The sequence below is a fragment of the Carassius auratus genome, chromosome 8, assembly GCF_003368295.1.
Source record: "Carassius auratus strain Wakin chromosome 8, ASM336829v1, whole genome shotgun sequence".
Taxonomy (NCBI): domain Eukaryota; kingdom Metazoa; phylum Chordata; class Actinopteri; order Cypriniformes; family Cyprinidae; genus Carassius; species Carassius auratus.
Genome location: NC_039250.1, coordinates 20,896,244 through 20,908,436, shown reverse-complemented (window position 1 = coordinate 20,908,436; position 12,193 = coordinate 20,896,244). Strand labels below are relative to the sequence as shown.

Here is a 12,193-nt window from a genome sequence, read left to right as displayed (position 1 = left end):
TGTGTGGCTCATTTGCGCCATTTTGTCCGCACCACTGTGGTGATTGGGTTTTTGAGATCTGTAGTGGAGCCAATCAGAAGGGTACCGGACAACCGGAGAAACGGTAAAGGGTTGCGCTTGCTCTAAAGGGAAATGGTAGATGACAACACGGATTGGTTTGTCAGTGACCAACCAAATGACTAATTCTGAAAAATACAGAAATCAAATCGGTTAATGCGAGAGGGAGTGAGCGCGAGCGAGCGCAGACACTGTACATGAATGATACTGTTAGTGCAGTCTAAAACAAAGACAGACCCGCTAATGTTTGTGTAATATGGGGCTGTTTTTGTACTAATTAAAGAGCAGGTTAAATTTCAGCCCATTTTAGTTTACGTTACCTTGGTTTGCTCACAATAAGGGGTAACGTAACGTGAAATGTTGTTTGCCAGACAAACCATGCACCTAGAAGAGGTTTGTGAAATGATTCCAATATGCAAATTATTTACCTTCTTGTCAACTTTTCAGCCATTAACTGTGTATGTGTAGCTAAAAACATCGGACATACCCTAATTAGGTAAGATAAAATGCTGTACATTATGTTAAGCACCTTTAACAAGGAAACCGATTCAGTCTCAAAATACACCTGGCTTCTGGCCCAAACCTGCAGTTAGGGACAACATCAGACCAACCCTGGTTTTCATAGAAAACTACTAGTTTTGGTTATACTGACTAATACGTGAATAATCTTTTTAAATGTTTTAATGACAAATTAGGTGAGGAAGGAGAGATGGAGCAATATACTGCTACAACCAGTGGGGATCAGATAGTGGTGCATGCTGCCAATGGACAAATCCAGCAGCAGGTAAGAGCCAATGTAAACAGGTTGCTGTTTAATCAGTTACTTTTAATATGGAAAAAAAAAATACATTGAGTGTGGTTTTAATTCGTTTTTCCATGCATTTTTAAACTTATCTGAATTGTAAATTGCCAACTGTATATCAGGTGCAGTGGTATTTTAAAAATAGCAGGAAAGAAATCTGCTTCAGGAAGTGCTTTCCAATTAAAGGAAAGGACTGGGTAAATAGTTATTGTAGTGGCCTACAGTATCTCTCCTTTGAAGTGAACTTTCTCAATCCTGATAAAAGCAAGGTTTATGTGACAAAGTAGCTACTGAATTATTTCTATAGAACTGGTTGTCGAACATAAAGAAAAATACCGGAAAACTTTGCTCCTCCTATTAAAAAGTTGGAAACTGTTAGGAAGTATAAAATAAAACACAAACATTAGTAGTGCATTTACTAGTACTTTAAGAGATGATACAGAGCAAGGTGTGATGTGGGCATGTCCACAGGCTCAGGGCACCGTAACAGCTGTACAGCTGCAAACAGAAGCACCCGTGGCTACAGCTGCAGGCCAGCAAGTGCAGACGCTCCAGGTAGTTGTGTGAACTCCGACCTTCAGGCTTGTGATGTTGCATGCATCATGTCACACTGTCTGTGAGGATGTCAGCTCATCAAGCATGATTAGCTTTCACTTACAACAAATCATGATCCGGGTCGTCCAGTGAGCTTTCCATGTTCCATGGAAATGTGGCATCAAAGCAACTTCTCCAGAGTTTTTCGCCTCTTTTAACAGGTAACCCATTTAAGTGGGATTATCCTTGTTTCGGCCTTTGTTTTGGCCGCGGAAGCATGATAGCGGGCCTCATTCTGAACGCACTTCATTTAGAGAATCTTTGCCTTTTCTTCATTTTCATTTATTTAGACAAGTAAACGACCAACAAAAAACGCATTAAAATTAAGATACACATTATATAAAACAAAATTTGTTCCAAGGAAAAGAATTCTACAAACAAAACATATGAAGTGGTCAAAAAATTATGTCTGACCCACTTCCCTTCTTCCGGCATTCTGCCATTCGGTTTTCCGCCCCTTATGACGTTTACAATTTCTTAATTAGCAAATTGAACTAAACAAACCACAAACCAATAATATTTAAACTAATAATATAACGAAAATACACTTTCTTAAATGGCTGAAACAATCCTCTTTTAATGTGTCTGGAACAGAATTTATAAAGAAGAGCTTGTAGAATAGCTGTGGACATGGTACTATAAGATCACTTGTGTTTGTCTTCAGTGTGTGTTGCACATTATAACCACTTCACAGTGATCAAACACACACAAATTCACAGCACTGTATGGATTTTGATGAACTGCATGATTGTCTTTTGAGTGGATTCTCACTACGATCATGTTTGTGTAAAAATACAAACATGGAATGGAAATCTATCTACCTCATGACAGCCGTGGCCAGCCCAAATTACAGGGCCCTTAATAATTAGTATTATTTATTATAAATTAACCTGAAAAACTTGGCTGGATTTTTCAGGTTCCATTATAAGTGTTGCCATATACCCTGTGTAATGCCTCCAGCTGCATGTGCAGGTCTAATATTGTGTTGATTATCTATATCTGACCCTAACGTTCAGTGTGCGCTCAGGTCCAGGGTCAGCCGCTGATGGTCCAGGTGAGTGGCGGGCAGCTGATTACATCCTCAGGTCAGCCCATCATGGTACAGGCCATGTCTGGAGCTCAGGGCCAGACGATCATGCAGGTGCCTGTGTCTGGAGCTCAAGGCCTTCAGCAGGTAAGTGCAACTCTGCTTGTCAATGTGGGGAAAGCCACTTCAATAGATAATGATCTTAATATCTTACTATTAATGCTAATAGTTGATGATTTTATGAGACTTGAGAATTGTATTTTTTATTTCATGAAGCATAAATTCATTTTTTGTTATTTTGTGTGTAATATTTTTTGTGTGTATATTTTGTGTTTATAGAGTGTATTGTTGAAATCAATATCTGTATTTGTTTGTATATGTAGATCCAGTTGCTTCAGCCGGGTCAGATTCAGCTGCAGGGAGGTCAAACTCTGCAGCTGCAGGGTCAGCAGGGTCAGGCTCAACAGATCATCATACAGCAGCCTCAGACTGCCATTACTGCGGGCCAGAACCAGGTCTCAACACACTCTGTTCTCTTCTCTGTTTAGTTGGACTATACTTGGATTTGGAAGTATTGGGGATTTTAATGCCCAAAAAGAGGGAAAATGCTGCCCTAGTAACTATAATGACCTTAGCTTGTGCAGCCGATAGGGCAGATTTGATTACTTCACACAGGTTTTGTCGTATGGACTATATAAATGAACTTGGGTTGTGTTTCACAGGGGCAGCAGATTACAGTTCAGGGACAGCAGGTTGCCCAAACAGCTGAAGGACAAACTATTGTGTACCAGCCTGTGAATGCTGATGGCACAGTTCTGCAGCAGGGTATTTAAATACATACAATATCTACATCTGGTTTATCTGTCTTCTATTAATGTACAATTGTACATAATGTACAATTAATTTGTTAAATCTGGCATGAACAACTTAATATGGATGATCAGTCACGGTTTGACACTCATGATTATACCTTTCTTTACACTTGTACTGAAGGTTATTTAGGTTAGAACTATTTGTTCTTTCCCCTCCATAGGCATGATCACCATCCCAGCAGGCACCCTGGCAGGCACTCAGATTGTCCAGGCAGCAGGGGCTGCTAACACCTCCACAAACAACAGCGGGCAGGGCACAGTTACCGTTACCCTGCCAGTATCTGGAAACATGGTGAACACTGGGGGAATGGTCATGGTAAGACCTCCTGATGAGGTATCTAACAAACTTAAACCATCCCCTTAATTCATCATCAGTGGTGTGGGGGTGTGCATGCTGTGTTAAATCTCAGTCACCTTGCTTTTGAGCTGGCCTTTTCACATGCAGAAATACAAGTGATTTTACCTTAAAGAAATTGCTCACCCAGATGTTTTTCCAAATGTTTAAGTAATTTTCGCTCTCTCTATATATAATCAAAAATTCTTTATATTTTCATTTATTTCAGTTACCAAGAAAACAATCTGGATCTGGGATCCGGTCTGTCAAGTTTTACAATGACAAAAAGTACCATAAGTGTATCAAGAAAGTGGTGAAATTGAAGTAATGCACTCAAACTCAAAAATGTCACCTTTAGATAAAATGATATCAGTTTGATGTGAGCAGTTTCAGTTTAACGGATGATGAAGTTTGATTATTCAGAAGTGGGACTGAGATACCAGAGGTACAGAGGAGGGGAAGTTTATTAGTAATTTGCATCATCTCAAAAAGCTATTTTATGACTTAAGAAGATTTGAAAAGAAATATCATGCCATATTTTCAAATATAAATTCAAACTGGCCACTTTTATGAAATTAATGGTGAATGGTGCTTTCTGTCATTTGTCACCCTAGATCCCTGGTTTCACTTTCATTACATGAAGAAAGTGACTGGGATTCAGTTTCTTTGTGTCATACAGGTTTGGAATAACATGAGGGTGTAAATAATGGCAGAGAATATATATGGGAACTATTCTTTTAATACATAATAAAACAAAATAATAAAAAAATACCTATTTTCATAATAAAAAAAATCCTAGTTTCAGGAATCTTACTAGAACTTGATGATTTACTCAGAAGCAAGTGATAAGTGGCGACCTCCATCCACTGTGTGTTAATCTTTAGCACTGATTCAAGTGTAAGGCTCTTCACAAATGATCCACTCAGGTGTTCTGTGGGTGTCCTTTTCTCACACTAGTGTGTCGTCATATTTCAGTCCATATTACATTAGCTGTCACCTGACTGATCACTGGATTGCTAATAATTTGATTTGATTTGATTGATTGGAGTTGTTACATTTGCAAATACATTTTTATGTGTTGGACAGCCGACTGAATTTAATTCTGTGTGCTCCTTTCTTGACCGCTCTGCCAGATGGTGCCTGGTAGTGGTGCTGTGCCAGCCATCCAACGAATCCCTCTGCCAGGGGCCGAGATGCTCGAAGAGGAGCCGCTGTATGTTAACGCCAAGCAATATCATCGTATCTTAAAGAGACGCCAAGCTCGTGCCAAGTTAGAGGCAGAGGGCAAGATCCCTAAAGAAAGAAGAGTGAGTCTTCTTCCTCCGAATGCCTAAATAGGCATTTTGACATGAACTATGGCTCATATCCAGGCTGATTCCTTATTCTCTCCTACAGAAATATCTTCACGAGTCACGGCACAAACACGCCATGCAGCGGAAGCGTGGCGATGGGGGACGGTTCTTTTCACCGAAAGAGAAAGAAGAAATGGCCTTGGCCATGCAGGTGAGAGCGCAGGGCCATGTCAAGCAGGAAGACCTACGCAATGCTACCGAACTCACAAGTGCACATTGGCTGCCCGAGCACACTTCGCCCCTCGCATAGACACTCATCTCTGCTCTCATTGAGATCCTTAGCAGATTCATTCTGGCTCCTTTCTTTGTGTGACATGCTGCCATTGACTGCTCTTGCACGCGTCACCTCCTGTGTTTTCCCGTACTTGTTGCCTGCTTGATTCTGTCCCATCATGTCTCATTGCTAGTTAAGCATTCGTGTGTGCAGTCGGCATGATCTGCTGTGTGGTATTTTGTGACCTGTCTATCTGAACTTGCCATATTTAACAGAAAAAGATAATCTCTTCACTGTCATGACATAATCAGGATGAAAACGCTGATATTTCCTGCATTCTATTGATGCAGCTCTTCAAGACTGAGAATTGCTAATGTTATGGGACTGACTTTATCATGTGATTGTCTGTTTAATCCAAGCACACTATTATTATTATTAACAGGATGGTGGTTTAAGAAAGCATGAATGCTTATCATTGGCAAACTGTGTCAGTTTCAATTATGAAATCACTGCATAAAAAATATGAAAAAGATTTTTGAGGGACCAGTTTAAAAGAAACATTGTTCGAAAATATATATTTATATTTGTTGTTTTCTGCATTTCTTTTGAGGAAGCATTTCTGTTGTTGGTTTTTTGTTTGGATTGGATCTGGTTCTGTCCATGTTCTTGGATTTCGTACCCAAGCAGTGTTGTCACTGTGTTCATTTTTGTCACATGTTGTGATTTTTATTCTGAATAAACATTCTGACTGACTTCCAAAAGGTTCACTTGCAAAAAGAACACTTTGTAACCACATTACACTACTGTTCAAAAGTATAGGATCAGTAAGATTATCTTTCTTTGTGTCAGTAAATACAGTAAATGTTACAAATTCTATTTCACATACATGCTGCTCTTTTGAACTTTATTAATCAAAGAATCCTGAATAAATGTATCAGTCCCTCAAATATATTAAGCAGCACAACTTTCTTCAACTTTGATAATTACAAGAAAGGTTTCATGAGTTCATGGGGGTTCACCTGACATTGAAGACTGGAATAATGGCTGCAGAAAAGCAGCTTTGTGATCACAGGAATTAAATAAAAATATGAAACACTTATTCTGAATTATAATATTTCGTTGTATTTATTATATCATAGTTTTGAACTAATAAATGCAGCCTTGATGAGCACAAGACACTTTCAAAAACATTAAAACTGAATTGTGATGCATGTTCCTGTTCATCAAGTCTTGTCAAATCATTTTTATATTATTTAACGTTAAACAGGTCTATAGATCAGAAGTCTAAACAGCTGCCCTTCTCGGAAATCCATGAGTTGACCGTTTGCTAAACATAAACCTTTCACTGTTTTCACTTGGTTATTCAGTGCTTTTCTTGATGCTATAAATCACGGTGTCCCAACCCTAGTGAAAACTCTTGTGTGTGGAATGTGTTTAGAGGTGCTGAGTGAAGCATATCTGAATTGGGTTTGAAGGTAATGATTGACCCTCTTCCTCTTCCATTCCCGTGCAGGAGCAACAGGACCAGAACCAGACCGGAGACGAGGCCGTGGCACAGATGATCCGGGTGTCATAGCACTAGAACTTCTACTCTGTTTTTTAAGTGACTGTTAAGGCCTACATTTTCACCATTGTGAATCACTGTCTCCAAAGCAACACTAACAGTCAGTCCTAATTCATCATGACCTGTGTTCCTCCCTCTTCTACTAAAAGGAGGGGCCCATCTGTTTTCGCTCTTTGGTCTTGTATTTCTCCAGAGAACACAAATAGAGCCATTACTGTTAATGTGCAGCGTAATGAATTCAGTGTGTGGTTTAAAAAGCAATTAAATAGCAAAGAAAAAATTGGTGATCAGTCCAGAGAGAGAGAGAGAATACGCAGTTAGTAATGAGGTGGCAGTAGAACAAACAAGAAATTTGGCAATGAATTGAGTGAAGACCAAGGCGAGCTGTTTGACCTTTTTTTTTTACATCATGGACAGTTCTTGTCAGGTTTATGAACTTATAAGTGGGAAGTTACATGGAAAAGACATAGGTTTATCACTTACAAGCTAATTGTGGTGTTGTTAAGCGTGTTGTAGATGTTTGGCATGGGGAAAATGGCACTGGGAAAACAATACAGACTAAAAAGGGCAAGATTTTTCGGAAATCAGCCCTCATCACCAAGGAAACATCGGGTGTATAATGTGTTCTTGTTTCCCAACATTTTAATACAGATTTCACCAGTAACATGAAGTCATTTTACATTAGTGTTTTGATATAACATTCATTTGTAATTTGAGTGAGGTTTGTGTATCCAGTCACTGTCTTCCTGGCTAATCTAGTTCCTACATGGAAAGTTCATGTGAATGGAGTTATGTTGGATATTGAAGTCATTTAAACCTGTATTTTGATAAAAAATTGTGTGCAAAACACATTGTGAAAGATCTTGCTTTGTGAATTTGCCTTTATTGTTATAATCTGTGTGAGCTCAGGAAGGCTGTAAATGATCCTAATTCAAACAGTGTTTTAATCTACTTAGCTGCGATTGAAATCAGATATTTCAAAGTAGTGCCATTGGCTCTCAACTATGGGGATGGGGCCCAGTAATCCTTAAAGTCATTTACATTTAGTTATAGTCATTTACATGTATATATATATATATATATATATATATATATATATATATATATATATATATATATATATATATATATATGAACATTGCTGAGAATTTATATATATATTTTTTTACAACAAATAAAGGAGTGTTACATATCAGCTTAGTTAAGAGGAATACTATCTTGGAAAAAGAGGGGCAAAAGGTTAAGAAGCACAGTTTTTAAGTGACAGTTCTCCCATAAATGCCTATTGCAACCAGAAGACTGCATAATAAGGCCTTAAATGGGATGTTTTACACAAAAATTATTTTTCAGATTTGTATGACTTTGTTTAGTGGGTTACAAAAAGAGATGCTCCCTGCACTTACCGTTTGCTTTCATTGATACTGAAAAAATGCATCCTTTAGTTTCCCATAGAAAAAAATAGGTTTTGAAAAACATGAGGGTTGAGTAAATCATATCAGGTTTTTTTTTTTTTTTTTTTTTTTTTTTGTAAATTTAAATCCCATAATATGCAGGTCATTCTATTCGTTGTTGTCCGTTATCATTCTTAGTAAGGTTAAGAGGTATACGTTTCTCAAAACATATTCAACAAGGACAGGTAATGTTATATACAAATTTGAATGTATTTTCTCAAGGTTAAACTCTCAGATTCAACATAATATAGTAAATATGAGTTGTGTTCGTCAATAACTGTTTTAAAATAAGGTCTTAAAAGCGATAGATTACGTTATATGCACCGTTAGGACAGTTCTCGTGCAACTTCCTCTGCGTGCAGGTGCTTGCCTTTAAGCCCCGCCCACCGCTGATGCTGCTGCTGGCCGTTAACCGGACAGTCGAATATAATAATTTGTGCTCCACTGAGGCTTGAGTGATATTACATTCTTATAAACTAGCATCTGTTTTCTATCCGCATTCGACAGTGTGTTCCTCTCCTGCAGACGTTTTTGCGCAATCACCCCTTCCGCCTTTGAGAGAGTCGGAGCTTTTGAAGCGCTCCAGCAACATAAGGACGAATCGAAAGGTTACAGTAACCGAGCTGAAGGACTATCGAGTAAAAGCACCGGCAACGGCTCGGAAGACGCGTAACTTAGATATAGATTGCCATGACAGACTGTGGCGGGGATTTGAAGCTGGAGGTGAAACAGGCCAGCAAAGAGTTTAAAGAGAGCGAAAACGTTGCCGAGAAATACTCCGCGATGACGGGCACGAACATGAACGTCGGAGAGCTGTCCGCCGCATTCACTGCGGTCCCGACACACAAATCCATGAAAAAGGTAAGAGAGACGTGTCTTTTCTACAGCTAGCTGTTTATGGGTCAAACACACATTATGTTTGTCTGAAAACATCGCACTTGGGACATGTTGCCCAGTTTACCGTGATCATTAGGAAAGATTATCCCCGGCGAGAGTTGACCTAGAGGTGTGCTGGAGCCTATTAGAGTCACGTGACGCATTTTCCAAGCGTTTCTTTAGTTCTTTTCTCGCCGCATCCAGTTATTTTCTCTGAGCTGCTCTGACTGTCACCGACCTTCGTCCACTGCAGTTCACAAACTGTCAAACGCTGGAATCTAACATATAGCCTAAAGGAAAAGCGAAATATCTTTTCAGCCTATACATTTCTTTAGATTTCCTAGAAAGAAAGAAAAATGACCTAGAATTGCATGTAGGACAACTGACAGTGACAGAGCACTTCATTGCGAAGACCAAAGAGTGAAGATGCAGCATAGATCGATAGATAGATAGATAGATAGATAGATAGATAGATAGATAGATGATTGATTGACTCTGGAAAGGAAAGATGATCCAGTCCAGATTGTGAAAATGTATTCAGTGTGGCCCTCTAAATTGTGTGTGTGTGTGTGTGTGTGTGTGAGTGGGTGGTAATAGAGGCACACTACTCTGCCCACTTGCTCATCAAGTTGTCAGCTGGTTATACAACAGAGCCAAGGGGTGTTCTTCTGCTTCTCTTCAGCTGCATTACACTCAGCGCCAAATCTAATTCAGTGTTGACATTCACATTTACTCTTTAATATTTACGAAATAGGATTTCGGACAGTGTGTAATTAAGTATTCATATAAATCTATCAATAGCAACATTTTGCCATACTGAAAAATATGGGTGTAGGATTTACTTTAAAACAATTTTCCCTAGTATGTACACAGATGCTTACAAAGAACTGACAAGAAACACATACAGTCAAGCATCACATTTTTTAAGTAGAAAGACTGAAATGGTATTTTCTTGTAAAATCTTCTCCAATAATTTCTGAAATCATTTTTAATCATTTAATCATTCTTTGTGTTTATCTGGTATAAAAAGCCTAACATAATGTGTTCACCTCACAAATCTCCTCATAAGAGCTGGAGTCTCTTGAGACATGCTCAGTGGTTGAGTACAGCATGCATTCATCTATTTCCCCCTCTGATCTTGTGTATTCCCTCTTTTGAATGCGCTGGCAGTGCTTCTCCCTAGTAATCACAGTTTTTGTGTAATCATATCCTTTTCTCATCACAGTTTTAGGGTGTGAGAAAGTTTCTCCTTCTACCTCTTCTAGCTTTGTCCCTCTGTGAGCAGGAGGCTCTGATAACATTGTGAAAGTAAGTTGCATTGAGCTGAGAAATATGACACATCTACTGAGTCACTCAGTAAACATTTTCTCCTGTTTCTCGGGCCGAGAATTGGCATGGGGCCGCTGTACCTGCTGAGAGCCCTCACTGACCTTGAGCTCTCCTTATTGTGTTTTCTCATCAAACATTCAGCCTGTCATTTAGGTTTAGTAGAAGATTAGTTTCTTAGATCTTAGATCTATTCCTCTTATGTGTACTTTGACTCACAATGTCTCTTTATGGTACATCCATCATAATGAAATGACTCCTTTTGTTTCAGATTTCTTGCTTGTTATGCATAATGGACATAGTTATGGAGATAAGATCCGATTTCTGGAAATGTTCCGGGTTGCAGGTCCAGTTCTACTGAATGGATGCTTTGAGAGTTTGAACCGCTGTTCCTGCTTCAGTGCTTGAGCTGCCATTAGGATCTCTTTACCCTGAGCAGTCATCTGAGAGAGCTTAGATCGCGTTTCATTTATTCACGTTAGACCATTGGCACTTCAGATCCCAGTTATTTAATTCTCTCAAGTGGTCTGAGCAGAGCGATTATTTTTGACTTGGTTGAGCAGATTGCTGTTATGTCTTTAAACAGTTTTTCAGAAGTTTCACATTCTCAGCCAAATCATGTTAGGCCTATTGTTAATAATCAGCCTTGTTAATGATAAAACTCTGTCACAGTCTGGTCATCATTAGACTATGTGAGTTGTGAATAATATCAGGACTTTTTGGTACACGGTTTTGTAGGGTTGTTCATTAAGTGTGTTTTTATTTTTATTTTATTAAATTGTAAAAATGTAATGATTAATGGTAATTTATCAAGCAGCCTGTGTAAAATTATTCAAAAAAAAGTATATATTTTTTTGCCATCAGAGTAATGGTCAAATCTTTAGTTTGCTGCTGTATATATAGTAGGGCTGTCGGTCGATTACATTTTTTTATCTAATTAATCACAAACTAAATTTGACTGTGAAAATACCCAAGAATATTTAAAAAAATGAGAAAGTATCAAGAAGACATTACAAATCGTAGCTTTAAAAAGAAATATTTGATTTGATTTAACAAAATTTATTATACATATACATTTAGGCTATGGCCAAACATAAACTATGGAACATGAAAGAAGATCATCTGAGAAACGTCTCAGTATTTTTAATTCATTCAATAAAAGTCGTTGATTGGTATTTTTTTTAATGAAATTATACTTTAAATATTAAACTAAATCTGCCAGCAGGTGGCAGTACATGTGTTCATGTACTTTTGTTCAAACGGCTGATTGTTTCAGGAATAAAGTAAATGGCTCTCTTTATGAATCTACCTTTGAATCATTGGTTCACACGATTCATTCAAAACGCAGAAACTAACCATCGCTGTGTTGCTCGGAGACATGCAACAATTCTGCTATGGCTTTAAAGGTAATATGTTCCCTGCAAAATTGAGCAAAAAACATCATATTTTATTTAAAATATAACAATATCAACTTCTTATTTTCTGAACTGTTGTATAAAATCAAATTTAAACTCATTAAAGAAACAGCACTTGTGTGATATTGCTTTACCTTGCCCATGTGATAGGCTATCGCTTTTCGTGATATAAATGGGTCATAATCTATGTAGGGTGCCTTGTGTTGTCCTGTACATAAATAACTAATTTTCCATGATAACTTACAAATGACTATGAAAGAGTGTTACATTAGGCTTAGTTTTTATATTCATAGCAAAAGCATCAATGTC

The 12,193-nt window shown here is 38.1% G+C and overlaps 2 protein-coding genes across 15 annotated transcripts in view; both read left to right on the top strand.

The window, feature by feature from the left end:
* The first annotated feature begins 20 nt into the window (after positions 1-20).
* On the top strand, positions 21-7,670 carry LOC113107566 (nuclear transcription factor Y subunit alpha-like). 12 transcript variants are annotated; one of them, XM_026270172.1, is made up of 10 exons: positions 21-103; positions 753-841; positions 1,331-1,417; positions 2,481-2,627; positions 2,864-2,995; positions 3,203-3,305; positions 3,514-3,668; positions 4,820-4,993; positions 5,082-5,189; positions 6,766-7,670. In XM_026270172.1, exons 2-10 carry the CDS (start codon positions 767-769, stop codon positions 6,826-6,828), a joined length of 1,044 nt encoding a protein of 347 aa, XP_026125957.1. In that variant the 5' UTR covers positions 21-103; positions 753-766; the 3' UTR covers positions 6,829-7,670. The 12 variants fall into 12 exon arrangements, with proteins under 12 accessions (XP_026125957.1, XP_026125956.1, XP_026125964.1 ...); XM_026270171.1 differs by having other exon boundaries at positions 3,514-3,686; XM_026270179.1 differs by lacking the exon at positions 1,331-1,417.
* Positions 7,671-8,625: 955 nt separating this feature from the next.
* LOC113107565 (S-adenosylhomocysteine hydrolase-like protein 1) overlaps positions 8,626-12,193 on the top strand; it is a 38,866-nt gene continuing 35,298 nt past the window's right edge. For 2 of the 3 annotated variants that reach the window (XR_003292681.1, XM_026270163.1), the window contains exon 1: positions 8,627-9,128. Coding sequence is in view for 2 of the 3 variants with exons in the window: in XM_026270163.1 (XP_026125948.1) it covers positions 8,958-9,128 (171 nt within the window). In the remaining variant the exon portion in view is untranslated. Of the gene's footprint in view, positions 9,129-12,193 lie in introns of all 3 variants that reach the window. The other variant, XM_026270164.1, reaches the window with a different exon arrangement.

Excerpts from the sequence above, each read along its gene's own strand:
- LOC113107566 (XM_026270167.1), top strand. The coding sequence starts at position 767 with ATGGAGCAATATACTGCTACAACCAGTGGGGATCAGATAGTGGTGCAT. Across the intron at positions 842-1,330 it reads ATGGACAAATCCAGCAGCAG|GCTCAGGGCACCGTAACAGC; the intron begins GTAAGAGCCAAT and ends GCATGTCCACAG. Across the intron at positions 2,628-2,863 it reads GAGCTCAAGGCCTTCAGCAG|ATCCAGTTGCTTCAGCCGGG; the intron begins GTAAGTGCAACT and ends TTGTATATGTAG.